The following is a 26704-nucleotide window of genomic DNA, read 5'->3' as shown; positions in this document are numbered from 1 at the left end:
TATTCGTTTCTATTATCAGAGTCTTTCTTATCTCTTAGTCTAAATATTTGGGGGATGGTGGGTGTATTGGTAAATTATTTCTTGTTTGTCATGCTTGTTAAAATCAATCTGAAATAAATTTTGAAAGGGCAAACTACTTGTTTGTAGCAATATATATTGGGGACAGTCTTAAGATTTTCATCACTGTTACTTTAAACACAAGAGGCACTTGAGCAAAATTTGACAGCACTTTCACTGAGTGCTGGACCTACCTTAGGAATGGCACGGTTTGAGATGCATGTGATTTGGGATGCCCAATAGCAGTTGTCTGGAATTCCAAATCAGTGGATTTAAGTTTCGTTTTCCTTTCTTTTTGCTCTTAAATTTATTACATGTTCCTGTTTAATACTGTATATTGCTAGGTAGAAAATCTAGAAAGTATCTTATATGAACAATGTTGCACAAGCTCTAGTTAATATTAAATATGTGTAAGATAATTAGTAAATTATATTAATTGTTGCATTGTATGTTTGTGCACGTTCTTTGCTTTTTATGTTAATACCACAGTTTTCCAATCAACTACTGGATCTTTGACGTCAATTAATTACTGTAAAATCACATATTTTTGTTGGGTCAAACTTTTGTACTTTATATATGGAAAAAATACTGGTTCATGGGGACTGATTTTAGGGTTGAAGATCTAGAAATTCTGAGTTGATTTATCTTTGAAATTTTACTTTTCTTGGGGGCTTTATAACACAAAAAGAAAATTAAGTTGTGATTTTACAGTAAAATAAAAGTAAAATGAATAAATATAAGCATAGAATCAGCTTCCAGGAGTTGTGATCTTGCACTCTCGTGTGAGGGGTTTTTACAGAGCAGCAATCAGTGTGTCTGTCTGTGTGGCCTGTGTTGTGCACCTGTCTGCTTTCTCTGTAGTTTGTCTTAACAACTAATCTCCAACAGGACCCCATTATTTTACAGCACCCAGTGCCAAGAGTAACAAGGACAGTGCCCGGAGGGACCCCAGCCACACCGTGGTCAATCATGAAGAGGTCAAGAACCTGGCCACCGGTCACCCCCTCCACCCCAAGCCGGACCCCACCGCCACCGACGAGTCCAAATTCTTGCCACCCATCGGAAAATAATTTCAATCTCTTTCTTGCTGAAGCAATAAACTGCAATTATTTTATTACTCTTGAAATGGACTTAAAAGTACAAGTGACAAAAATGTTTTACTTTTATTGTGGAATTTTTTGTCTTCTTCAAATACATAGATTAACAGGATTTTTAAAAATACATTTGAAATGTTGACTTTTGATGTGATTTTTTAAAATACAATCATTCTCAGATTTCACATGGCTGCATCCGTCCATTGCAGTGGATTATTTTTTACTATGCATGTCTATAAGAGAGTTTTGTTAAATGTTTACTGAAGATTCCAGCCAGATATTTTTTACTCGAGAGCAAGCCAAGACACCTGACCAGTATTATAATTTCTTGTATGTCTTATGTACATAGGTTCTGTCCCAGTATTAGTTTCTATAGTCCTGGTGGTCAGTATTGAATAGGGTATATCATACACAGTCCCCTTGTTCCCTGTCTTGTTAGTATATAACATTTTAACATGCAATCCATGAATATTTATTTTCCAACATTTTTATTGAATGCATTTATTATAAACACATTCTACTTGCATTTAGAATGACCTTTTTTAGTCATGTTGAGTCAGACATTTTGTTAATTTTTTACATGTATATATTATGTACAGTTTTATCAGCTCAATGAGGTCTCTGTATATAGTACTTAATAATTCCTTGTATTCCGTCCAATGTTGTACATCATTAACATACTGTTAAGCCCATATTCAGATGAATAACCAAATGTATATCGTTTGTTTATTCTAAATGAGAGTTTTATGCAAATTACAAAAATACTGGTGGTATGAAAAAAAAAGAAGAAGAAAATTTAAGGATGGACTTAACTAATTTATGTTTATATTAATTGATTGAAATATTTTGTGTTATATAATGAGTTTATATAGTAGAAAATGATGCCAGGCATTCCTTCATTTAATTTTTGAAACAGTGCTGAAAACCTTATAAATTGTGTAATCTTGATTTGAAGTCATATTTTGCTTATGATTTTTTTTACTGTGATTGCCATTGTAGATGTTCTTTCTGTTTTTTTTTTTTGAAACAATTTAGAGCATAGTAGATTTTGATGGAGCCATTTTTCTATCCAGTAAAATGAACATTGATCTTATTTTCATAGTTTATTTGGCATTTTAAAAAAAGGTATTAAAGAGCAGGGTTTCTTCTTACAAATTTAAAAGCTTTACTTGGAAGGCATAACAGATTTACTTTGAATTTGGAGCTTATTTAAATGATAGAGATTTGGAACTTTTTGGATCTATAAGATCAATCTTTAAAAGTGTGCTCATCAAAAATCTACTCTTAGAACTATGCTTTATAAGAAGGACATGCTAGCTTAGACAGAAAGAAATATAGCATTGATAGGAATAGCAGAGTACCGGTAGTTGTAATAGTGCTAGATGGCAAATCCTAGAGTACAATATATTTTGTTTGATATATATCTTTCATTGGGTGATTCTTCTGTTTTGTTTAGTTTTCGTTTACGTAGAAGGATTATTTAATGAAGAGACTTGTACTTAAGATAAATACTAAGATATACAAACATGTACATAGCAAATTACACAGCAATATGACACTCAGCATCAATTGTGCATCTTCCATGATCAGATATTGTGATAATCTTTGTGCAATAAACATTTTAGGTTTTAGATTTTACATTGTTTTCTATTAGAGTATATGCTTAATAGACATGTACTTAAAAGATTCCTTAGAATAAAAAATTTGGAAAAGAAAGTTTTAAAAGATATATAGTATTTTTGTTAACAATGAATGGATAGGGAAAACTTTTTAAAATAGGAAGTCATTTGACAGCTAACAATGTTTACAGACAAGTTTGTATGATAATAATAAGTGATATTTATTGTGTGCTGGTTATAACTGTCAAATACATTACATATGTCATATTTCATGTTACTGTAAATCCATCTACAAGCAGAGTGAAGAATTAAACTTTTAACTAACTTGTATCACAGATGACTTGCAGGCACAATAAGCAGTCCTTCTGTGAAGATAGGTAAATCATTGCGAAACATTTGTTTGTTAGTGTAACTGAGCCAAAGGCTTCAGTGAGCTTTTCTGATTAATGTTTGACCAATGCCATTCTGTATGGTGTATACATGTATATGTATTTACAAGTTCTATAGAATTTTCCTGAATGATCTACCCAAAATTATTCTTTTCTGAAATAATGCTTGGAAAGAGATAAAATCTTAATTTGTGCAATTTTTTAAAATGGGAGAACAAATAAGGAAGAATTGTAAAGAAGATGAGGCCAATTTAAAAAGCTTTTTGTCCAAGAATATTGAATAAAAACAATCTGTAGATGTCATTTTAATGTTTAAGGTATAGATTTAATGTACAGTTTGTTTTCTTGGGACCCCAATTCATCTACAGACAGACTTGCCAGGTGAGCTTTGTGGCCCATGGGTCTGTTGTTAAAAATCAGTTATGTTTGTCTGAGAAAGTTATAGTAAACAAAATATAAAGTCTACAAATTTAATTTTCTCTGTTTATTTTTGACTTTTTGAAGGAAGACCTTTGGAAAAAAGGGGTATAGTAAATATTATGACTCTGAAATCATGCTGGATCTCTTGATTAAGAGAAATGGGGATGCTGTACATGTGTGCAGTGGCAGACCAGGTGTATTTAAATTACTGACAGTAACAAAGAGCGATTTCTTAATTCAGTAATCCTCCATTGTAAGAAGGTTCAGTTTGGAAAAACCTCATGGTTTAAGTACACATTTAATCTTGTTAATCCTGAATTATATGAATTCAAAGGACTTTTTAAGCACACCATGCTACTCTAAAAGAGGATCAAAAGTTGAGCAATAAAATCACAATAGGTATCCAAAACAATCACCAAGTCGCACGTTCTAACGTACGTGTAAAGTGCAGCAAGTACATTTCACCGATTTCTACAAGTACAGGACTACTTATATATCAACACATGTGCAAGTGTGTTGTTTGCTTCGTTCACTCTCAGATGATTAAGTTAATCATTAAAAGTGGTCCTTGCTACATTGTAATGATGGTACATCAAATTTGAACCAAGCTTAATACATGCATCAGGGAAAGGTTAAGCCCTCTTTGCAGGATATGAACTCAATTTTTTATCTAACAAAATTACAAATACATGTAGTCTCTGAGGCCAAAAATACATGTACTTTAATTTTTGTTTACCTCCACTGTGAGTATTCAGGACCCTGATGAAAGGTCATGTCAAAGGTCAAGGTAGCTTTGGATTTAGCTAGTCTGAAAGAATGGACTGTCTCAATTTTTACAGACCAGCAATACATTTGTGCAGCCAAGGTCAAGATCATGATGCAGTGGACTTAAATTTTTCTGGCCAACTTTAAAAAATGAAAGAATGGCCAAGTATTTTACTGATGATAACCCACACTGCATATTGTACTAAAAAGTTGTAAAAATCAATGATGCCTGTAACAATTTTTTTTTTGTCCAGCCCACATCAAAGAACCACTATGTACTTATAACCTAACCCTGTGGACAAAATCCTGTCGAGTACTTGTAACCTGGCAGACACTGTTATGCCACATTTATACATGTACAATTTCCGGTGTGGTTGTACCTGATGAACAAAAGTCCCAGTGAGCTTACATGCTTTCTGCAGACTTTCAATCTAAAATTCATAAAGGATTATTTACAAGTCACACTCAGTCTTTAGATCCGTGTTGACTGTTGTAAAGTAGGTGTCAGTGACTGGACTGAAAACCAACTGACTCTATGACCGGAATATCCAGGTCATTTGCTCATCACAATTATGTATAGCAGGTATGAGATTTTTGGTTTTTGTAGTAAATTAATGTGGACACAAGCAGAAAAGCATGTACTATTCAATCACATATAAGAAACCATATGCAATTTACATCTTCATGGTCTTGATTTTGGGACTGTTTAAAAAATTAACTTGTACAACAATAATGCAATGCAGTAGACTTTTTATTATCAACAAAATTTTTTAAAAAATTGACTAAAACAGACTGAATTGTTGGTGACAATGAAAATACACATAACACATAAACAATTTCACAACTGCATTCGCTATCACAGAACAGTAGAATCAAAGCCGATTTATGACACATATATATGACGGGGTAGTCTCCTAAGACAACATCTGGCTTTGGACTCCGGTAATATTTCACTCACATGGGCAATGTGAATTGTGTTGGTTCTTCCATTCTGTAAAAATAATCATTTCTGAAACAACCTACTTCAAGTATATTTGTTTTGAATATCATAAAATTGTATTGTACGTTTCAGTTGTAAATATCTCCCGTGACAACAGAGGAGTTAGCATTTGTCCACAAATAATAAAAGCATGATTTACATCAGCAAATAAATACAACTTAACCTGAGTTTCAAGTACACTTTGATTCAATTATGAAGGCATCTGCTTAAAGATATTTTTTTGATTTGGTGGTGTGGAAATTTTACACCTTCTTTATAAAGATTCTACATATAAAGCCACATTGTAAAAAACAGGGTCACAGATAAACTATGCATGTACAACACCAGTCCAGCACGCAACTTTTTGTCAAATTTCAGCTCTTGGTAATTATCCAATGAGAGAGCAGCAGTAAACTTAATCATAAAGGAGTTTTACGTCATGTACGAAGGTGTCAGGGCCTTTATCAGAAAGAGATACTGCTCTTGGCCAATGAAGCACATACTTAAAGCAACACTCAGAGATCAAAGAAAATAAAGAACGAAAAATGATCCCGTCGTTCACAGAACTAAACAGTATGTGTGTTAAACAAACGAAAAAAGATCACACCAATTATCTTATAGCCTCGGCTACACCGAATTTCTGACATCAATACTGAGTGGTTTCTTAGACGATGACAACAGCAGAACTAGGCACATTGGTAGGGTGCATAGAAAAAAAACTTATTGGGATTCAACATACTGTATAATTTTTCTCCTCTTGTAAGAATTTCAACAAAAAAACTAAGTTGTCATGGATTCTTCACCTAATGTTAATGATTGAACATACAAAAAAATCCAAAAGAAATGTTTGACTTGTTATTTTCAGAAATAATTTTTGAAGAGGCAAGTTTTTCAAAAGTTTATACAATGAATTCTGAAGAATAAGTTTTTAACATTCTACAAATAAGAGAAAGACGATAAAGGGAACATGACACAGGGAAAGATGAGGGAAGAAAATATTAGAAAACACAAGTGTTATACAGTAAAACACGCTTCTAGCGGATACACTTATAATGAATAGACACTTACAGTGAAATTATTTTCATTCTATGAGACTTTCAGCTGCATTGTGATACAGGTGTACTAACAGATAAAACTAATTACGTTGATTTCAAATCGAATTCATCTGTCGCTGGCACTTTGTTAAAAGCGTGCTTTACTGTTATAACCCAGTTCTGACATTATTTACGACTTTACACTGAACAGTGACATATACCCTAGGTTAAAGTGTAAACACGAGATTCCAACGTACACCCTGACTCTAGACAGGAATATCAGATTTCAGATGCTAAAAAAAATAGTTACTACTGAAAATTTTAAAAAAAGAATGTAACAGGTTTCGTTATTAATAGACACACTAAATATTTTCAAAATCAACTCGGATATAGATATATAATATATATTAAGTATAAACCTAACAACAATATTTAAACATGGAGTGTAAAAATACTATTTTTTCATTGTTAAAATGTTGACCTTTAGCCTCCATTAAACACAGCAAAATACAATAATTTCTATATGCCCTCTTCCATCAGCTGTGTGTTTTTTTGTAAATCTGAACAAAATTTCACTGAGGTTTTTCACTGCACATGATCTTCACTAAAACTGAAGTGTATAAAAATATCATCCTATAATTTGTTCTAGCTAAATATCCGAATTGCACAGTTGGAGCTGATAGTTTGCGTTATTATGGGTTTGTATGAGATCAGCTGCAGCGAGGTTGCTTGGTAGCACGGCTAGAATTGTCCGTGTTTCAGTGTCTTCGTTCTGAACCTCTATTTGAACTCCTAGTGACGTTAGGTCAGATAACATCTCCATCATGTCCTCCCTGGAGAGATCTGACGACACACCATGAACTTCTAGGAACTCAACTACAACAACAAAATACAATACATTAAAAAAACATACAAATCCTAACTTATGCTACTCCTACTATATCATCTTTCATCTGATTCATCTCAGAACTAGCTTGCTTATGCATGTATTTTGAACATATTAAAATATAGGTTTTTGTATCTCTTGTGCATTTTTGAGACAGTGAAATTTGACTGTATATAAATTTTCATAGTGTATATGCAAAAACTCATTTTTGCTAGCCACTTTGTTCCACTGTAAATGGAGAGCAGTGCAGACCAAAAACCCTTGGCTAGTGAAGTTACAATAGAAAAACAAATCATTCACTTTTCTGTACAATTTCAAAACATTCTTCATAAAATGATGCAAAATTAACAAATCTTAAAGACAAAGTTGATATAGTCAATCAGATAAAATTAAAAAAACAAAATTACATTAACACAAGAGGCCCACGGGCCTTATAGGTCACCTGAGCATCATGCAACAACTTTCAAATGATTGAATTTGGTTTATGTTTTAAGCTAGATGCTATGGCATTCACAATTTTGAAAGAGGCACCATTGCTAATCATAACTTTACACTTAGCAATTGTTTAGTTTGATTACTTAATACCCATAAGCAGGGTTGGGGAACAAAAATGTATGTCAACTAATCAGTAATATTCAGCGTAATATTCAGCAATAATCAGGAGTGCTCCTACCACACATGAACACCTGACCCTAAGTCTACACATTGCACAATTTTTGAAAAGGCACACTTGCTTATCAAAATTACTTGATTAATACCAAGGAGTAGATTTCAAACAATTCATTTTCAGTATATAAGTAGAGCCCCCCCCCCCCCCCCCCCATTTGGTATCCCTGACTCAGGGGCCTTGAAATTCGCAATTCTGGAAGAGGAACCCATCATAACTAAATAAATAGTTCATCTGCTTATTACCCAGAATTAGAGAAAAAGATTTTCATAGATGTAATAGATGTAATGTATTTTCACTATATAATCATTATAGAGCCCCGCCCTAACACCATAACCCCTGACCCTGGGGCAATAAAATTCACAATTTTGGTAGAGGCACTTTTGCTCATCATAACTATGAACTTAATAAGTTTATTTAATACCTAGGAGCAGAGAAGAAGATTTTCAAAGATTTAATGTATTTTCACTATATAATCAATAGAGTCACGCCCTAACACCAGAACCCCTGACCCTGGGGCAATAAAATTCACAATTTTGGTAGAGGCACTCTTGCTCATCATAACTATGAACTTAATAAGTTTATTTAATACCTAGGAGCAGAGAAGAAGATTTTCAAAGATTTAATGTATTTTCACTATATAATCAATAGAGTCACGCCCTAACACCAGAACCCCTGACCCTGGGGCCATGAATTTCACAATTTTGGTAGAGGCACTCTTGCTCATCATAACTATGTACTTAGTTAGTTTATTTAATACCTAGGAGCAGAGAAGAAGATTTTCAAAGATTTAATGCATTTTCACTATATTATCAATAGAGCCACGCCCTAACACTAGAACCCCTGACCCTGGGGCCATGAATTTCACAATTTTGGTAGAGACACTCTTGCTCATCATAACTATGTACTTAGTTAGTTTATTTAATACCCAGGAGCAGAGAAGAAGATTTTCAAAGATTTAATGCATTTTCACTTTATAATTAATAGAGCCCCGCCCTAACACCAGAACCCCTGACCCTGGGGCCATGAATTTCACAATTTATGTAGAGACACTCTTGCTCATCATAACTATGAACTTAGTTAGTTTATTTAATACTCAGGAACAGAGAAGAAGATTTTCAAAGATTTAATGCATTTTCACTATATAATCAATAGAGCCCCGCCCTAACACCATAACCCCTGACCCTGGGGCCATAAAATTCACAATTCTGGTAGAGGCACTCTTGCTCATCATAACTATGAACTTAACAAGTTTATTTAATACCCAGGAGCAGAGAAGAAGATTTTCAAAGATTTAATGCATTTTCACTATATTATCAATAGAGCCCCGCCCTAACACCAGAACCCCTGACCCTGGGGCCATGAATTTCACAATTTTGGTAGAGGGCTTAATGCTGATTACAATCATACCAACAGTTTGACTGTTTGATGTCCAGGAGTAAAGAAGAAGATTTTTAAAGATTGCACTAATTTTAGTGGTTTTTGCCCCACCCCCCAGGCCCCAGGGGGGCAGGGACCACGAAATTCACAATTTTTGTTCCCCTTCACGCATAGATGCTATATGCCAAAATTGGTTGAAATTGGTTCAGCGGTTTCAGAGAAGAAGCTGAAAATGTTTAAATGTTAACGCACGACGGACGACGGACGACAGACGACGGACGACGACGGACAAAAACAGATAGCAATAGGTCACCTGAGTTTACTCAGGTGACCTAAAAAGCCAGAAAGACATGCCAAATAGCAGGCAGGACAAGGATGCAGTTGAGCGTATGTTAGTGGGACAGTAAGATAGTGTTAGTATTTACTTTTTGTCATTTCACACCTGAGGGGCTCTCAGAATCCACATTCTGGGGGGAGGGGCATGATTCCAAGCCTTCCTTGCTGCCCACAGTTCTTAGTTTCTGAGGCTTACTACTGGGCTGATTTGACATTCTGAAATCCAGCAAGAAAACGGGCTCAAAACCAAGCAATGCTTTAAAAAAAATTCCCTTACACAAAATACATGCAGCTCTGCAAATGAAGCTCATACTACTATGGATTCTTCAGAAAAAAATATAATGCGCTACAATTTTATCTGCCTATACAGCATTTTTTAGCAAAACAATCTAAACGTGCAGTACAAAGTAAAAATTCGTAAAGTGCATCTTTAAAGTACTGCACATTATTCAGCAAAACATTACTGTTGGAATATTGTCCACCGCCATTCCCTATCTAACTGAGCTACTCACCTTGGTTTTTGCTGATGAAGAACATTCTGTAGTGGAATTTGTGGACGTATACTAGGTTGTCCTATTAACTGAAGGTCTGAAAAATACCATCCACATTACATTGAAAACTTCAATGTACCAGTATATTAGCATCTTTATAATTGTCCATGTTTGATAAATGACAGAAAATTATGCATTTTAAAAGAGAGCTAAAATAATGATACAAATCCAATTATTCAATTCAAGGGGTTAGCTGATTAAGAATATTTTAAGACTTTTTAATTTTCTAGAAAAATAAGAAGCTTCATTTTGTACAAGTGACTAAATAATATCATATGACTACAGGGGGAACTTTTGGGTAGTTTGTTGATCAACCATCCCCCCCCCCCAAACTTGCTGACAGAAACGATATACCCTTAAGTTCATTGATCAAAGATAGGCGACCTACCTGTCTGTGTAGGGGGTCTAAGAATTTGTCCTAGAGGTCGGGGCCCTGTCACTAGGGGGGATCCTAAGCTCCCTATCCCCCCTAAAACATACTCCTGCTTATCAAAGTCCTTTTTTGGCAGTGTATTTTCAAACGTGCATCCTTTGGCACTGACAGTCACTGGTCCTCCGGGGGGAACACTCTGTGTCTGGGACACCACGCCTGGAATCTGGGGCACCTGCATGTTCATCTGCAGGCCCCGAATGATGGGAAACGGCTGGGTAGGATTTCCTGTGGGGTTCAGCCCAGGCTGGCTCGGCACATTTTGATACTGCACAATTTGAGGGCTGGCCACTCGGGGCTGCCCCTGGAATTGAGGGATTTGGGGATACACATAGTGGGATGAGGTGGGGGTGGGGAGGTTTCCTGGGATGGGGATAACCCCAGAGCCCTGGGGCACAGTCTGTAAATGTCCATTAGCACTGGGAAGAGTCTGTTGACTAGGTGGGGAGGTCTGGTAATGTCCTTGATTTGTTCCAAACGTGTAATTTGACATTCCTTGCTGTATGTTTGGTGTACTGGGATAAAACATTTGCTGGGGCTGAGGCTGCTGCCCTGAGGAATATTGCACGGGATAAGAGGAATATGTCACGTTGTTTTCACCTTGACCTACAGGATATGTAGTCTGTGAGTAGTTTACAAAGCTGTCCATTGCCTGACTTGCCACAACAGGATAGGAGTTGTAAGAGGCTCCATACTGGCTCCCAAATCCTTGAGTAGAACTTGGGGGGAAAGTTTGATTTTGCATATCACCAGACATCTGATGCTGGCACTGATTCTGACAATTCACTGGGTATACGTATCTCACTGCAGGCTGTCCGTTTATGTTCTGGGGACCCTGATAAAATGGAGGCTGCAAATATCAATAAGGGTTCAGGCTTTACACTTTCTATACAAATATGAAAATTATTAAAGAAAAAACAATTTTAAAGAAATAGAAATATGTCAATATGGCATGGTTACAACACCCACAGTACATATGAAAACAGACTTTGTCCCACCAATTTGTATTTTATTAATATTGTGAATACTTTTTTGAAATATAGGGTTCTGTAAAATCAATAATTTTTTTTTTGGGGTGGGGGGGGGGGGGTTCAAATCTTCATGGTTTGTGGAAAAAATTACTTGTGGATGGAGATTTGACTTTATGGTGAAAGGAATGTAGAATTTAAACATTTCCTTTTATCATCACACAAATAACAAAGGGAAGTAACTTCTCTTACAGCAGTGTAAAAATATCCATACATGAAACATTAAATTAAATTATTGGAGCCCTAACTTCACAATCCCTCACCCAGGGGCGATGAATTTCAAAATTTTGGAAGAAGCATTTCCTCATAACTATTCAATTTAATTTTCTGCAAGATACCAATGACTAAAGAAGATTTTCAATCAATAGAATTTGAGCGAAGAAGTGTAAATTTTCAAATGTTAATTAACCGAAGTCGCACAACGAAAACTGATAGCAATATGTCACCTGAGTAGTGAGACAGGTAACCTAACAAGAGGCCCACGGGCCTTATAGGTCACCTGAGTATTGTGTAACAACTTTCAAACAATTAAATTTGGTTCGTGTTTTAAACCAGAGGCCATGAAATTCACAGTTCACAATTTTGAAAGAGGCACCATTGCTTATCATAATTAAAAATACTCTACTTACTCAATACCCAAAGGTAGATCAGAGTTACAAAGAGAGAAAATGTTTTCCCACTTTATAACCAGTTGTGCACCTCACCCCAAAAGAACCACTGATCCTGGGGCCACATATTTCAAAATTTTGCAAATTTTATCATAAAATGGTTGATTAATACCAAAGAGCAGGTTTCAAAGCATTAATTTATTTTCAGACTACCCCCCCCCCCTTGGGCATAAAAATAACCATTTTGCTAGATGCACCTTTCTTCATCATAAATATATATACTTGGATCATTGGCATAAAATTCATAATTTTGGAAAAGGAACTCTTGCTCATCATAACTATGTGCCTAGTTAGTTTATTTAATACCCAGAAGCAGAGAAGAAGATTTTCAAAGAATAAATGTATTTTCACTATATAATCAATAGAGCCCCGCCCTAACACCAGAACCCCTGACCCTGGGGCCATAAAATTCACAAATCTGGAAGAGGCACTCTTGCTCATCATAACTATGCACTTAGTTAGTTTATTTAATACCCAGAAGCAGAGAAGAAGATTTTCAAAGAATAAATGCATTTTCACTATATAATCTATAAAGCCCTGCACTAACACCAGAACCCCTGACCCTGGGTCCATAAAATTCACAAATCTGGAAGAGGCACTCTTGCTCATCATAACTATGTACTTAGTTAGTTTATTTAATACCCAGAAGCAGAGACGAAGATTTTCAAAGAATAAATGCAGTTTCACTATATAATCTATAGAGCCCCGCATTAACACCAGAACCCCTGACCCTGGGGCCATAAAATTCACAAATCTGGAAGAGGCACTCTTGCTCATCATAACTATGTGCTGTGTTTGAGTATTTGATACCCAGAAGCAGAGACGAAGATTTTCAAAGAATAAATGCATTTTCACTATATAATCTATAAAGCCCCGCCCTAACACCAGAACCCGACCCTGGGTCCATAAAATTCACAAATCTGGAAGAGGCACTCTTGCTCATCATAACTATGTACTTAGTTAGTTTATTTAATACCCAGAAGCAGAGACGAAGATTTTCAAAGAATAAATGCAGTTTCACTATATAATCTATAGAGCCCTGCCCTAACACCAGAACCCCTGACCCTGGGGCCATAAAATTCACAAATCTGGAAGAGGCACTGATGCTCATTAAATTAGTTTATTTAATACCCAGAAGCAGAGAAGATTTTCAAAGACTAAATGCATTTTCACTATATAATCTATAGAGCCCCGCCCTAACACCAGAACCCCTGACCCTGGGGCCATAAAATTCACAAATCTGGAAGAGGCACTCTTGCTCATCATAACTATGCACTTAGTTAGTTTATTTAATACCCAGAAGCAGAGAAGAAGATTTTCAAAGACTAAATGCATTTTCACTATATAATCTATAGAGCCCCGCCCTAACACCTGAACCCCTGACCCTGGGTCCATAAAATTCACAAATCTGGAAGAGGCACTCTTGCTCATCATAACTATGTACTTAGTTAGTTTATTTAATACCCAGGAGCAGAGAAGAAGATTTTCAAAGAAATAATGCATTTTCACTATATGAACTATATAGCCCCACCCTAGCACTAGAACCCCTGACCCTGGGGCCATGAATTTCACAATTTTGGTAGAGGACTCAATGCTCATTACATTCATGCTAACAGTTTGCCTGCTTGATGTCCAGGAGTAAAGAAGAAGATTTTTGAAGATTGCTATAATTTTAGTGGTTTTGGCCCCACCCCTCAGGCCCCAGGGGGGCGGGGACCATGAAATTCACAATTTTTCTTCCCCTTCACCCATAGATGCTGTATACCAAATTTGGTTGAAATTGGTTCAGTGGTTTCAGAGAAGAAGCTGAAAATGTTCAAATGTTAACACACGACACACGACGCACGACGACGGACGAAAACGGATAGCAATAGGTCACCTGAGTTACTCAGGTGACCTAAAAATACAGCAAAGAGAAAACTGTTTGGATGAAAAATTGTGATGAACAGTGGTTTGTACCTGTGCCATAGGATAAGACTGCTGAGGTAAGTTTACAGATGGTATCTGATTTTGTCCCCCAACAATAAACTGGATGCTGGGCTGGGGGCCGGGAGGTTCCCCAACACTGTCCAGGGAGGACTGCTGACTCAGGTTCATCGCTGACAGGTGCTTACATAGCTCCGTCCCATTCATACTATCATTTACCTACAAAACAGGAAATTCTCCTGTAACTGCAGAATCTTTCAAATGGATTTAATATTATTCATTCTTAGATTTCTGCTGTTTCTATGGAGTGATAATTAAATTATTATCATATCAAAATGTTGAGAAGTTCATGTTCATGCCTTATTAATAACATGAATCTTTCTGTAAAAAGGATCTAAATATAGACTGATAAAAAGGATTTACATATACATGTACTTATCATGTATAAAAAAATGATTTCCAGACATTTTTAACATTTGGTTGTACACAAAAAAAATTAATTTAGAGAAACTAAATCCATATTTCAAACATTATTATACATATCATTGCTAACTTTTAATATTCTATAGGATTTAAATAATCATGTAATGAGTAATATGTCAAGTAAATGTCTTGCTCACACACACATATACAGTACTGTAGATTCATTATTTTTTGCGAGTAGATATTATGGCGAATAGGCTCTTCAACGTCAAATCGCAAAAATAATAATTCGCGAATGGATGGTTGATCAAGAGATTATACTTAGATTTCAGCATCAGATAAATAAAGGCGAGTAATTTTATTTCGCATGTGGTGCTCCTCGTGAAATTACGCGATGATTAATTCTACGCGTATATTTAGGAATCTACAGTATTAATTCTTATTGTTCTATATATAGAGTTAGAACTATCTTACAGAGCTGGGTGTCCAGGCCTCCTGGGTCTGGTACATTGATGTGGGGGGCTGACCATTAGGGAGGGGCAGATTGGGGTTGTACGTGTACACACTGCCGTCAGGGTTAGAGTAGGGCTGACCTGTAACAATACAGAACCCACAGAGGTTAGCATGAACAGTCTTAAGCTCCGAGTGTCTATGAAAACTCAAACAGCTGCAATTAACCATATGAATAAATTTTATCTATATTCATTTGCTTTAACATGATATGATTGGCTGTCTGGTACTTACCTGTCTGGGGGTTAATTATAATTGCACCTGGAGGTATATTCCTGTAATCTGAGGCCACCCATAAAGCTTGATTCTGTCCCTGACCAGGTAAAAAGCCTAAAAAAAATTCTGGACTTAATAGTCATTTTTAACAAGGTATGTTCCAAAAGGTAAGTGTAAATCTGCTATTAACTCAAACAAGAAAATATTCAATACTGACTTCAATGATAATTTTCAATAGTGTCAAACTTATCTTAATAACGTTTGATAAAATATTTTACTTGCATTTCCACTTGTTGCAAGTACAAATCATTTCAACATGCTTATGACTTTTCTTACTATTTGACTAAGGAGGCATTGTTACCTTGATGAATGGGGGATTGCACTGGACCAGTAGAACTACTACATGACAGGGGGGAGCTCCCGGATCTACTGCCAGGGGGTGTGGCAAAGTGTCTCTGTAGACCAGGGCTAGCTGTCCCCGAGTTCAGCGAGTCTGTAAGACAAATATACCAGGATTAGGAATCTTCCCAGAATATTCATTGTGTAAATATCTTAAATGTAAATGTCATTAGCTGTATGTGCATAAATTTCAGATTGTGTATGAGGTTGTAACTGGAGGACTTGTACTTCATTAAAAACCAAGGATAATTAATTAAAATTATTTACAGTATGGTTCTACACTTATATCACAATATATTAATTAAATTTTCAACAGCAAATTGAAAGCAGAAAGGAATACTGTTATACTGCCTTAATCCCAAGAATGAAGATAATTGCAGAATGGAGAATTGAGAAAACAATATACAATGTACCTCTCATAAAATATACTTTGAAGTCAAATGGTGTTATTCATAAAATATGACCAAGATGCAGAACACATTTTTACATGGTAGTTAACAAAATTTAGCAATCACAGAGTATATGGGTGAAACATAATGATATCAAGTTTCTTCGATAAAAAATAACATAATGCATAAATTTGGTGTAGATTTACAAAATCTTTAAAACAAAATTGCAAAAAAATAAGCAATATTTGACATTAAACACTATTAATGCATGAATCATTACAGTATACTTATTGATTCAGCATTTGTTAACATTATGACTCAACAAGAGACAATTTAATATGCTTCAAGTCAAATGTTTTAATGCCATTTTTGCAGCCCTAATCAAATCTTCTTCATAAATTACGCTTTTTTTTACGTATTTTCTTGTGACAGAGCTCTTGCTAGTCATCAGTTACTTGACTTACCAGCCTTGCAGAAACTCTGGCTTTTGTTAGATGTTTTGATATGTTGAGAGTGGGTCAACCCCCCAAAGCTGTTGGCCTTTGGAATTCCCTTTGATCTGGATGAACAGTCTGTTCCATAGCCACTAGAATCCGTGGAACTCCAGGGGTGTCCCTCTGAACTCTTACTGATACTGGAGGGGCGAACAGGCTTCTTACTACAAGCACACAACCAAATCATCAATATCAGTACTAGATTATAAAACTGTCTATTATTTTTAAAATTTCTTGATACGCTATTCCCATGAAATGGATAGTTTATCACAAATTCAATTTGCTTAATCTATCTTAAAGTATCATCTACAACATATTGGTGAAATCTGCCAAGATTACGATGAGAACTGAAGATTAAATATAAACATCTATTGTTGAAGTTCCCAGATTCCACAATATTTACCCAATATACATCATGTTTGGTATTCCATTCTTCATTTCATCCTCAGTAAATGCCATTGGCTGAAAAAAGAAAGAAAACACTTGACTTCCATGACAGATGAAATTAGAGATAAATCTATATGTTGGTAACCACAGGCCAAAATATATCTACCACTACGTAGCAATTTGCCTCTTCTGCAGATGAAATATAGTGGAGAGAGAATTTGTGGTCTATGTGAAATACCTCTTGGCTAGGATCGGCATCACAGCTATTGAAAATTTTACTTCGCACTTTCTCATAACGCTTCCTTCTCTCCTCAAACGACCTTGCTTTTGTGTGAGCTAAAGAAGGCTTGTCTAAATTTCTGGTGTATATCTGCAATCAAAATAAAACCTTTTTCCTTATTCAACTCTATACTTTGAATATTTTGCAACAATTAAAACATGTTTTCAGCACAATGAACTTGAAAATTCAGAAGTGCAAAATCAGGTCAAAAACAGGATATGATGCAATTTTTTCAAGTTTATTGTTCATAAAAAATTAAAAGAATCATTATATTATACAATTTCAAATTTTATAAAAGAGTAATTTGAGATTCATTTACTGCCTTTGTGCACTATTGACATCCTATATTCTGTCCTTGTTGACTTATGTGTTGATGTTAATGTATCTACTCAGTAGGATTAAAAACGCATATATAAGTAGTAGACAGCTCATGGCATCTAAGCTGTAGTATGGACTCAGTTGACATTGAACAGATTATACAAGCTTTATATATTATCAGCTAGGAGACCGTTAGTGGTCTGGGAATACATACATCTCTGTCATCTAAACTCTTGTTCTCCCTCTGAATAATGGACTTGACTTTAGGAGCAGAATCTAGGTTGTCGATATGTTCCTTAAAACTGAAATCAGGTCTGTAAAAAAAAAAAGATGTAAAAAATCAATATCCATTAAAATTTTACAATAAAAATGAGCATTGAATTTGAAGGGAAATGCACACATCTGGTTGAGGTTTTAATAAAATATTTATCTGAATATTAAGCCCCAAGTATGTGAAACAAAATAAATTTGACATAATTTGTATGTCTATATTAAGGATACAAAGTAATTTAAAATACTTTAATCATTACAATTGAGATATTTATAGCTTGTTGCCATGACTACAGTCAACTGAATCTGGCCTTTATTCTATTCATAAAAACGAAGTTAATGCAAGGTCACAATTATATCATATGATATAATCCGGAGGAAAAACTATATTTTTAGACTTTTGCGACACATTTTGGTCTCAGACAAATATGGACAGGAAATGAAAACTGGATGTTAATTTCCTAAAGCAAAGGGTGATCTGACATTAATGTCTGCGAGATGTAATAACTTAAAGTGTTATGTACTGATGTTGCCTACAGTTTTACGTCGACATCGGGGCTTTTATTGTGATAATTATATGACACAGGAGCCTCCACTAGGGGGAAATATTTATCAATTATGCACAACATGGTCTTACCATCTTAAATACATTCTCTATTATCACCGACCACTGTTTTCCTCGTAAAAAAAAACCCTCTCTTATCTTTGTCTATTCTCTAGAGCTATGAAATATTTATATCTGCTTTATAACCCTTCCTCCCAAAATAGCAAATCAGATGATCGGGGATATAACCCTGGAATAAGCAATCATTTTCTCACCATATTCAATATCAGACAGTTAGCCCTGGAAGAGAGCTGGCAGGATTATTATTATTACACCAATGTTTGAAGAGAGGTGTCGCTCTGACTTACATGGTGTATTTTATCATCAAAGCATTGTCACACATCAAGGTAACTAATGTCCACCTAGTAGCATGCAATACAGATTGAATTAGAATTCTCTGACAAGATTGTAGCTCTATTGGTGAGAATGCATCTAAGTAGAATGTACTTGAGTCTTATTGAAATTGTACTTAGAATGTTGGAGTAAAATTTTGTATCTTAGAATAGTGTACTTTTGTTACAACTTGAAGACTTTAATGAAATTGAACCAAAACTTTAGTACGAGTAGCTTTTTGAAAGAATTTTACCGAAACTTCTATTTATAGTAACCATGGCAACACTGTGTAGAAATATGTATCTTAGTATAGAGCATTTGTGCACAATTGCCACTGACATTGGACCAACACAGTAGGGGTATAGCATTTTGAAAAATTGTTTACAGACAGGCAGACAAATGGTTGATCGATGGATACTAAATACAATCAGAAACATAAGCTCTTCTGCCTACGATATCTAGCCAACAGTTATTCCAGCTGCTATGATCACACAGGCTTAGCTGGAAATTACCGTACACATCTAAATTTATTTCAAAGATTAAACACTTTTGCTTACTATTCCCAAGTAAAGAGAGTCTTGGTACAATAAAGTGAAACAGGAATTGCAAAATATTAATGCTCATGTGTTATGTATACCCCTTGAATTTGTGCAGTGAACTACAGATAACATGTTAACAGCATTCTAAATTTTTATAACGTTTTCCAGAAACTAATCAATATCAGGGTCTTGTTGCCAAGTTAAGTTCACCTGAATAGCTCACAAAGACACATCCCCTCACAATGGAGATGGAGAGGATATAGTAATGTGCCTGTGTGTGTGTGTGTTAGTTTGTCCTTGTGTGAAACAGAAGTGACATGATCTCCATCAGGATTGGTGTTTAATGCTGCCTTGATTTATAGATATACTCTTTTGCAAGGGGATACCCTGCTTTTTGATTCCTTGTTAAATTCATATTTACAGTACATATTTGTTTCTGATGGAGACAGACTTACATTCTCTTGTTGGATGTTTTGTTCACTATGACACATTTGCCTGTCTGGTCTACATTATGGTCGAGTCCAAAGTAAGCCGCTATTCTGTGAACTAACATCCTGTCATAGGACGACATCTGGGGAAACTTTAAGTAGTGATGTCTGAAAGAAAGAAAAGTCAATGTTAGGAGAAATTCTGTGAAAATACACTACCGTAAAGGCAGAAATACTTGTTGGAGATTTCATTTTAGTAATTTTCTTGTGAACAATTATAAAAAAAATTAAATTCCCAATAAAAATTTTATATGTCTATATATAGAATAGGGTTACTTTCCAAACAACGGAAATTAAATTCCACGACACCTTGCTAGAAAACAATTCCAAACTAACTATCCAAGCTTGCAAAATAGTAACAGTGCAAGATTTTGTGTCATTTAAATTTGAGCTAACAATCTATGCTCCTTTTCCCAATATTTCAGAACATCTAAGCACCTCAAACTTAGATAATATTTTCTACTTACTTGGGCTCATTGATAAAGTTAATTAGATCCGTTTCTAATTTCAGCAACATGTTCTACTTACTTGGGCTCATTGATAAAGTTAATTAGATCCGTTTCTAATTTCAGCAACATGTTTCTATCCTTGGGAGATTTGTTTATCGTTTTATGAATGAAGTCTTCCAGATTGATCCCTGTGGAATCTTTATACGGAGACTCAAAACTCGAATCTGAAACAAATGAAAGACTCATCATTAAATATACTGTATATTATTAAGTGGAAATTTTAGCGAGACGCAAATTTAGTGATTTTGCCTTAAAAAATGGTAATTTATTTTTAGCGAGGTAATTTTAGCGATTTTAAACGCTTATTAAAGAAGCTATTACAAATAAAATGCAATTAATTTTTAGCGATATTTAATTTTAGCGATCTCAGGACCCTCGCTAATAATGCCAAAATCAAGTCCTCGCTAAAAATTCTACTTATACGGTATCTTACCGACAAATCTAAACACTTAATACAACTAATCAAACAAAGTGAACTGAGGATAAGGAATCATGCATTAAACTTCACATTGAAAACATACTAGTGCATCTGAACTGGAAAGCATATCAGTGCATCTGAACTCCGAATTCTTTTTTTTTTTTGGAGGGGGGGGGGTCTAATCTCTGGGTTTATGTTGACCCTAAACCTGTTCATGTATGAAACCTGGCCCTTAAGCCTAACTTACATTACAAGGATGGCATTACCAAGGGTGTGCTTTATGAATAGGACTTTTTATCAAATGCTTTTAAACCAATCAGATCTGACTAGTTAATGTCCAAGTATAACAAAAAAAAATTGCTTTAGTGTTCATGTTTTAATGTTACTTTGCTCTAATCACTATGTGTCAAGATCATACAAGGTCGATGCAGTTCCACAGTTAAAGTGGTAAAAGTTTGCGTATCAAAGCTAAAATTGAGTCAACTTTGTGAATACTGACAAACTCAATGCTCTGCATAGCTACTCAATGGATACAATTAGCTGTGTGCAGTAGACGCAAATGACATAAATGAAATTTAAGTTTTGGCCTTTCAGATTCAGTTAGTCTTCAAATTAATCAATACGAAATCTATGATATCCAATTATGGCATCAACTGGCATTGTGTTCAAAATACTTCTTTTCATTTAGGATTTGGTTATAGTCTTAACATTTTGCTCATTATGAAATGTTTATATCGTTAAATAATCAAGTTCATATTACTTAGCCAGACATCTGTCTAGCAATTTCAGAAGAATGATAGAAAAAAATAATTAAAATTGTGATTAATACTGAAAATTGTTTCTCTCAGAAGTACAGCTTGGAGACTATTAGGTATATGAATAGAGTGTACAATGTATTTAAAACCAAAGATCACCAAAAGGCAACTACAATTTCTAGTTGCCATTTATAGAATGATTAGATGCTGAAAATGGAGAACTAAATGTTCATAAGGCTCAATTATCCATGCCAATGACTGAAAATCAGTCTGACAATGTTATTTTTAAAATACAGAATTAATAAAACAGATCCTGCATTCAGAATGGCATTCATCATATAAGCAACTGCTTTTCTCTTACCATAATTGTATGTCCTAGCTTACCACAAACAGACAGATCAAGACAAAGTCAACAGAAACCACACATTGTATGTCCTAGCTTACCACAAACAGACAGATCAAGACAAAGTCAACAGAAACCACACATTGTATGTCCTAGCTTACCACAAACAGACAGATCAAGACAAAGTCAACAGTAACCACACAGTGTCTTAGCTTACCACAAACAGACAGATCATGACAAAGTCAACAGAAACCACACATTGTATGTCCTAGCTTACCACAAACAGACAGATCAAGACAAAGTCAACAGAAACCACACATTGTATGTCCTAGCTTACCACAAACAGAAAGAACACGACAAAGTCAACAGAAACCACACATTGTATGTCCTAGCTTACCACAAACAGACAGATCAAGACAAAGTCAACAGAAACCACACATTGTATGTCCTAGCTTACCACAAACAGACAGATCAAGACAAGGTCAACAGAAACCACACAGTGTATGTCCTAGCTTACCACATACAGAAAGATCAAGACAAAGTCAACAGAAACCACACATTGTATGTCCTAGCTTACCACAAACAGAAAGATCAAGACAGAATCATCAACAGACAGTACCACACACAGTACCTATTAGATAATTGACTTAATCCAAACAAAGAGGACACAACAGAACTCAACAGGACGATAAATCCTTGGGAAAACACTTACCACGTGACAGACATGAAGATCCTGCTTCTGAGCCTTGTGATCCACATTTATGTAGCCTCTCTCTGGATGATGACTGTAAAACAAAATTAAAGATATATACACAATAAATCAGTTTTATAATTTTGAATTCCTGTTTACGCCTCCCAGACTATCTGGGAAGATCTCTGAGACACATTCTTGAGTCTGTCTAGACACATTTCTAATCATTTTTGTATCTCTGTCCACAAATTTAATTTTTTTCAGAACTCTTTAGATAAATAGAAAGGAGATTAAATAAGACAAGAGTAACCTTTGATCTGAGAATGTATCTTGACCTTGACTTAAAGCCAAGTTCACATTTCCTGAAAAGGAAAAATCCCTGTCTAATCCATATAGCTTTGTAACTGAAAAATATTTGAAGCTCAATTTTCCATCAAAGAAGGTAGGATCAAAAAGAGAGTTCATCACTCTGATCAAAACTCATTAGGACAACAGGGTCAAAATTGTTCTGTTACAACTAGGTTGGTTTTAAAGTATTACATTTCACAAACTTCATTTTGCTTATGATTGGTTAATACTACTAAAGTGAACTTTTTTCAACATGTACTAGGTAGCTCAAATTACAAGAGTAATACTAAACTCAGCAAGAGCAGAATTATACTGACATCTTTTAAAAATCACATTTCATTGGGTTCTTCTGCTATAGGTTTCAACTAGAACTGTCCAAACGGGACAAAATACCCCCCGCTGGGTTTTTTCAGAAGTAAGTTTTTCAATAATAGATATGTATCACACATGAATTATGAAATTTTTCTTCCAGTGACCTTGATCTTCCCCAAATGACCTTTGTCAAGGTCATGACACACCCTTGGGTCATGGGCAATCTTTGTGTGAAATGAGAACCTACCAAGTTTATCAATAAGAAAGATATGGACCAGACATGAATTATGAAATTTTTCTTCCAGTGACCTTGAACTTCCCCAAATGACCTTGGGTCAAGGTCATGACACACCCTTGGGTCAAGGGCAATCTTTGTGTGAAATGAGAACCTACCAAACTTATCCATAAGAAAGATATGGACAGGACACAAATTATGAAAATTTTCTTCCAGTGACCTTGAAGTTCCCCAAATGACCTTGGGTCAAGGTCATAACACACCCTTAGGTCATGGGCAATCTTTGCGTGAAATGAGACCCTACCAAATTTATCCATAAGAAAGATATGGACCGGACACGAATTATGAACTTTTTCTTCCAGTGACCTTGAACTTCCCCAAATGACCTTGGGTCAAGGTCATGACACACCCTTAGGTCATGGGCAATCTTTATGTGAAATGAGAACCTACCAAGTTTTTCCATAAGAAAGATATGGACCAGACACGAATTATGAACTTTTTCTTCCAGTGACCTTGAACTTCCCCAAATGACCTTGGGTCAAAGTCACCACACACCCTTATGTCATGGGCAATCTTTGTGTGGAGTAGTAGATTCTAATGTCCCTCCGTAAGAAAGATATGGACCGGACACGTTTGCACAGACAGACGGACAAGGTGATTCCTACATACTCCCCAAAACTTCGTTTGCGGGGGGGTATAAAAACATATCTGTGAAAAATTAACACAATATATTGAATCCTCCCCTTACAAACTTTACTTGTTTTATGTACTGTAGATTCCTTATCTTTCTCGCACTTATAATCACGAAAGGGCTCTTCAACTTTGAATCGCGAAAATTATAATTTCCCAAATTGATGGTTGATCAAGAGATTTAACATGGATTCTAGTAAAAAAAAAATAAAGGCAAGTAATTTCATGTGTGGTGCTTCTCGTGAAAATTATGAGATAATTAATTCCACGCATATATTTAGGAATCTACAGTATTTCAAATAAAAGAGAAACATCTCATTTGAAATAAATTGATTATTTTAAAACTATTGTTCATTCTATGCAGCTTTAAAATTGCAATACTTTAGCAGGTTCTTTCCTCAATTTTGGAAAACTTACTTTGATAACAGAGTAAAACTTACATCATCATCATCATCTTACATTACTTACTAAAGTAGTTCTTTATTCGATAAGAAGTCCACTCAAAATCCTACCTGGGAATAAATTGCTGAAGCAGAGTAGAATGCCTTACCGGTACATGGGATTACATCGCTGAAGCAGAATTTGTTTCCTTACCTAGGAATGATTTAATGAGGTCAGACCATTTGATATGGACTTGCACTTACCTGGGAATGATTTAATGAGGTCAGACCGTTTGATATGGACTCACACTTACCTGGGAATGATTTAATGAGGTCAGACCATTTGATATGGACTCGCACTTACCTGGGAATGATTTAATGAGGTCAGACCATTTGAGTTGGACTCAGACTTACCTGGGAATGATTTAATGAGGTCAGACTGTTTGACTGGACTTGGACTTACCTGGGAATGATTTAATGAGGCCAGACCGTTTGAGTTGGATTCTTACCTGGGAATGATTTAATGAGCTCAGACCATTTGAGCTGGACTTGGACTTACCTTGGAATAATTTAATGAGCTCAGACCGTTTGAGCTGGACTTGGACTTACCTTGGAATGATTTAATGAGCTCAGACCCTTTCAGCTGGACTCTTACTTGGGAATGATTTAATGAGGTCAGACCGTTTGAGTTGGATTCTTACCTGGGAATGATTTAATTAGCTCAGACCATTCGAGCTGGACTAGGACTTACCTGGGAATGATTTAATGAGGTCAGACCAATTGAGTTGGATTCTTACCTGGGAATTATTTAATGAGCTCAGGCAGTTTCAGTTGGATTCTTACCTGGGAATGATTTAATGAGCTCAGGCAGTTTCAGTTGGATTCTTACCTGAGAATGATTTAATGAGGTCAGATGGTTTGACCTTGACTCTGACTTACCTGGGAAAGATTTAATGAGGTCAGACCGTTTGAGCTGGATTCTTACCTGGGAATGATTTAATGAGGTCAGACCATTTGAGTTGGACTCTGGGGTCAGCATGTGGGGATCAGGCGAAGGCGACTCCTCAAACGCTTTCCCTGATCTCTTTAGCTGTTTCAGTTTTTGAGTTCCATTCTACAAAATGAACCAACAATCTACATAAATATGCATACCTGTTACTAGTGTAAGTAGTGTTATTTTTCTAGATTCTAAGCATTCATTGCTTCCTGTCATTCTGAGAAGTGTTCTCATCAACATTGTTTAACACTTCCTCAATGTAGAATTGCAGTATGTTAGCTAAGTGTTTAAAGAAGAATCAATCGTCTCATAATGTATTCTCACTGAAATGAACTTCATTTCAGACATAATGCTCAAATTATGCTAACATTTATGCTGAAAATGCAATTACCTGAATGGTCGACAAATTTGGCTCCTCTGAAATGCTGACATCTGATTGGACAATCTCAGGAGCGTTATCACCTTGGCCTTGCACATCCTTGTCTGTGAATCATGATCCAATAAAATTAAGAATTTCATAATATGGATTCTGATTGTTCTGATATTTTGATGAAAAATATAAAGAGGCATAAACAATGCATAATTTTCCCCAAATAACCTTTGTTAGGCATAAATGGCCTAACATGAAGCATAAATCTTCCAGAGAAGCAATTATCTGTTTCTTAGAAGCGATTCCAACCCCGTAAGATCTAATAAGAACAGAAACTTTTATGAGGGTGAGGAAAAAAATAGAGCCTTGTTACAGATAATGACATAGTCATATATCTGATAAAGGCCAGCGTTACAGGAAAAATGTACTTTTTTTCCTAAAATATGACAATTAAGTGTGCATTCACTCAATTTTTAATTTGAAATTTCCTCCTAAAATATAAGATAATTGAGAAACACTATGTTCTAACAACAGAAGGAAAATTTCTTAAAATGTTCAGTCTGACATGACTATCACATTGGTTTAGAACTAGAAATACAAAGCATTCAAAAATTCTTTTTAATATGTGATCAACTTTAAATATCCTATTAACTGGAAAATGAACATGTTATATCAATAATGTCCTTCTAAGAGTGAGGACAAAATAAGAATTAAACATGTTAAAAGTGCAAAGTTAAATGACAAAGAGACAATTTTATGATTAGACAAAATGATTTC

The 26704-nt window shown here is 35.3% G+C and overlaps 2 protein-coding genes across 19 annotated transcripts in view; one reads left to right on the top strand and one right to left on the bottom strand.

Moving 5' to 3' along the window:
• Positions 1–2784, top strand: part of LOC134230410 (dual specificity tyrosine-phosphorylation-regulated kinase 4-like) — a 53448-nt gene extending 50664 nt beyond the window's left edge. For 6 of the 10 annotated variants that reach the window (XM_062712220.1, XM_062712221.1, XM_062712223.1 and 3 more), the window contains one exon: positions 946–2784. In XM_062712220.1, coding sequence (XP_062568204.1) covers positions 946–1127 — 182 coding nt within the window. In that variant the 3' untranslated portion in view covers positions 1128–2784. The remainder of the gene's footprint in view (positions 1–945) is intronic. The other 4 variants (XM_062712225.1, XM_062712222.1, XM_062712228.1 and 1 more) reach the window with 3 other exon arrangements.
• A 2293-nt stretch (positions 2785–5077) lies between these two features.
• The window catches only part of LOC134230409 (cAMP-regulated phosphoprotein 21-like), a 49270-nt gene continuing 27643 nt past the window's right edge, over positions 5078–26704 (bottom strand). For 5 of the 9 annotated variants that reach the window (XM_062712210.1, XM_062712211.1, XM_062712214.1 and 2 more), the window contains exons 4-20: positions 25949–26040; positions 25546–25674; positions 22617–22689; positions 20408–20552; positions 19847–19987; positions 17860–17959; positions 17214–17417; positions 17064–17122; positions 16631–16824; positions 15740–15871; positions 15397–15492; positions 15127–15245; positions 14263–14448; positions 10566–11457; positions 10139–10214; positions 9733–9842; positions 5078–7233 (exon numbers count right to left, since the gene is read on the bottom strand). In XM_062712210.1, the coding sequence (XP_062568194.1) occupies positions 7007–7233; positions 9733–9842; positions 10139–10214; positions 10566–11457; positions 14263–14448; positions 15127–15245; positions 15397–15492; positions 15740–15871; positions 16631–16824; positions 17064–17122; positions 17214–17417; positions 17860–17959; positions 19847–19987; positions 20408–20552; positions 22617–22689; positions 25546–25674; positions 25949–26040 (2975 nt within the window). In that variant the 3' untranslated portion in view covers positions 5078–7006. Of the gene's footprint in view, positions 7234–9715; positions 9843–10138; positions 10215–10565; positions 11458–14262; positions 14449–15126; positions 15246–15396; positions 15493–15739; positions 15872–16630; positions 16825–17063; positions 17123–17213; positions 17418–17859; positions 17960–19846; positions 19988–20407; positions 20553–22616; positions 22690–25545; positions 25675–25948; positions 26041–26704 lie in introns of all 9 variants that reach the window. The other 4 variants (XM_062712215.1, XM_062712216.1, XM_062712217.1 and 1 more) reach the window with 4 other exon arrangements.

The sequence above is a fragment of the Saccostrea cucullata genome, unplaced genomic scaffold (assembly GCF_032062105.1).
Source record: "Saccostrea cucullata isolate Sc308-1 unplaced genomic scaffold, CSIRO_AGI_Scuc_v1 ctg756, whole genome shotgun sequence".
Lineage (NCBI taxonomy): Eukaryota > Metazoa > Mollusca > Bivalvia > Ostreida > Ostreidae > Saccostrea > Saccostrea cuccullata.
The sequence above is the reverse complement of the archived record's forward strand: the minus strand, read 5'-3'. Positions and strand labels throughout refer to the sequence as shown.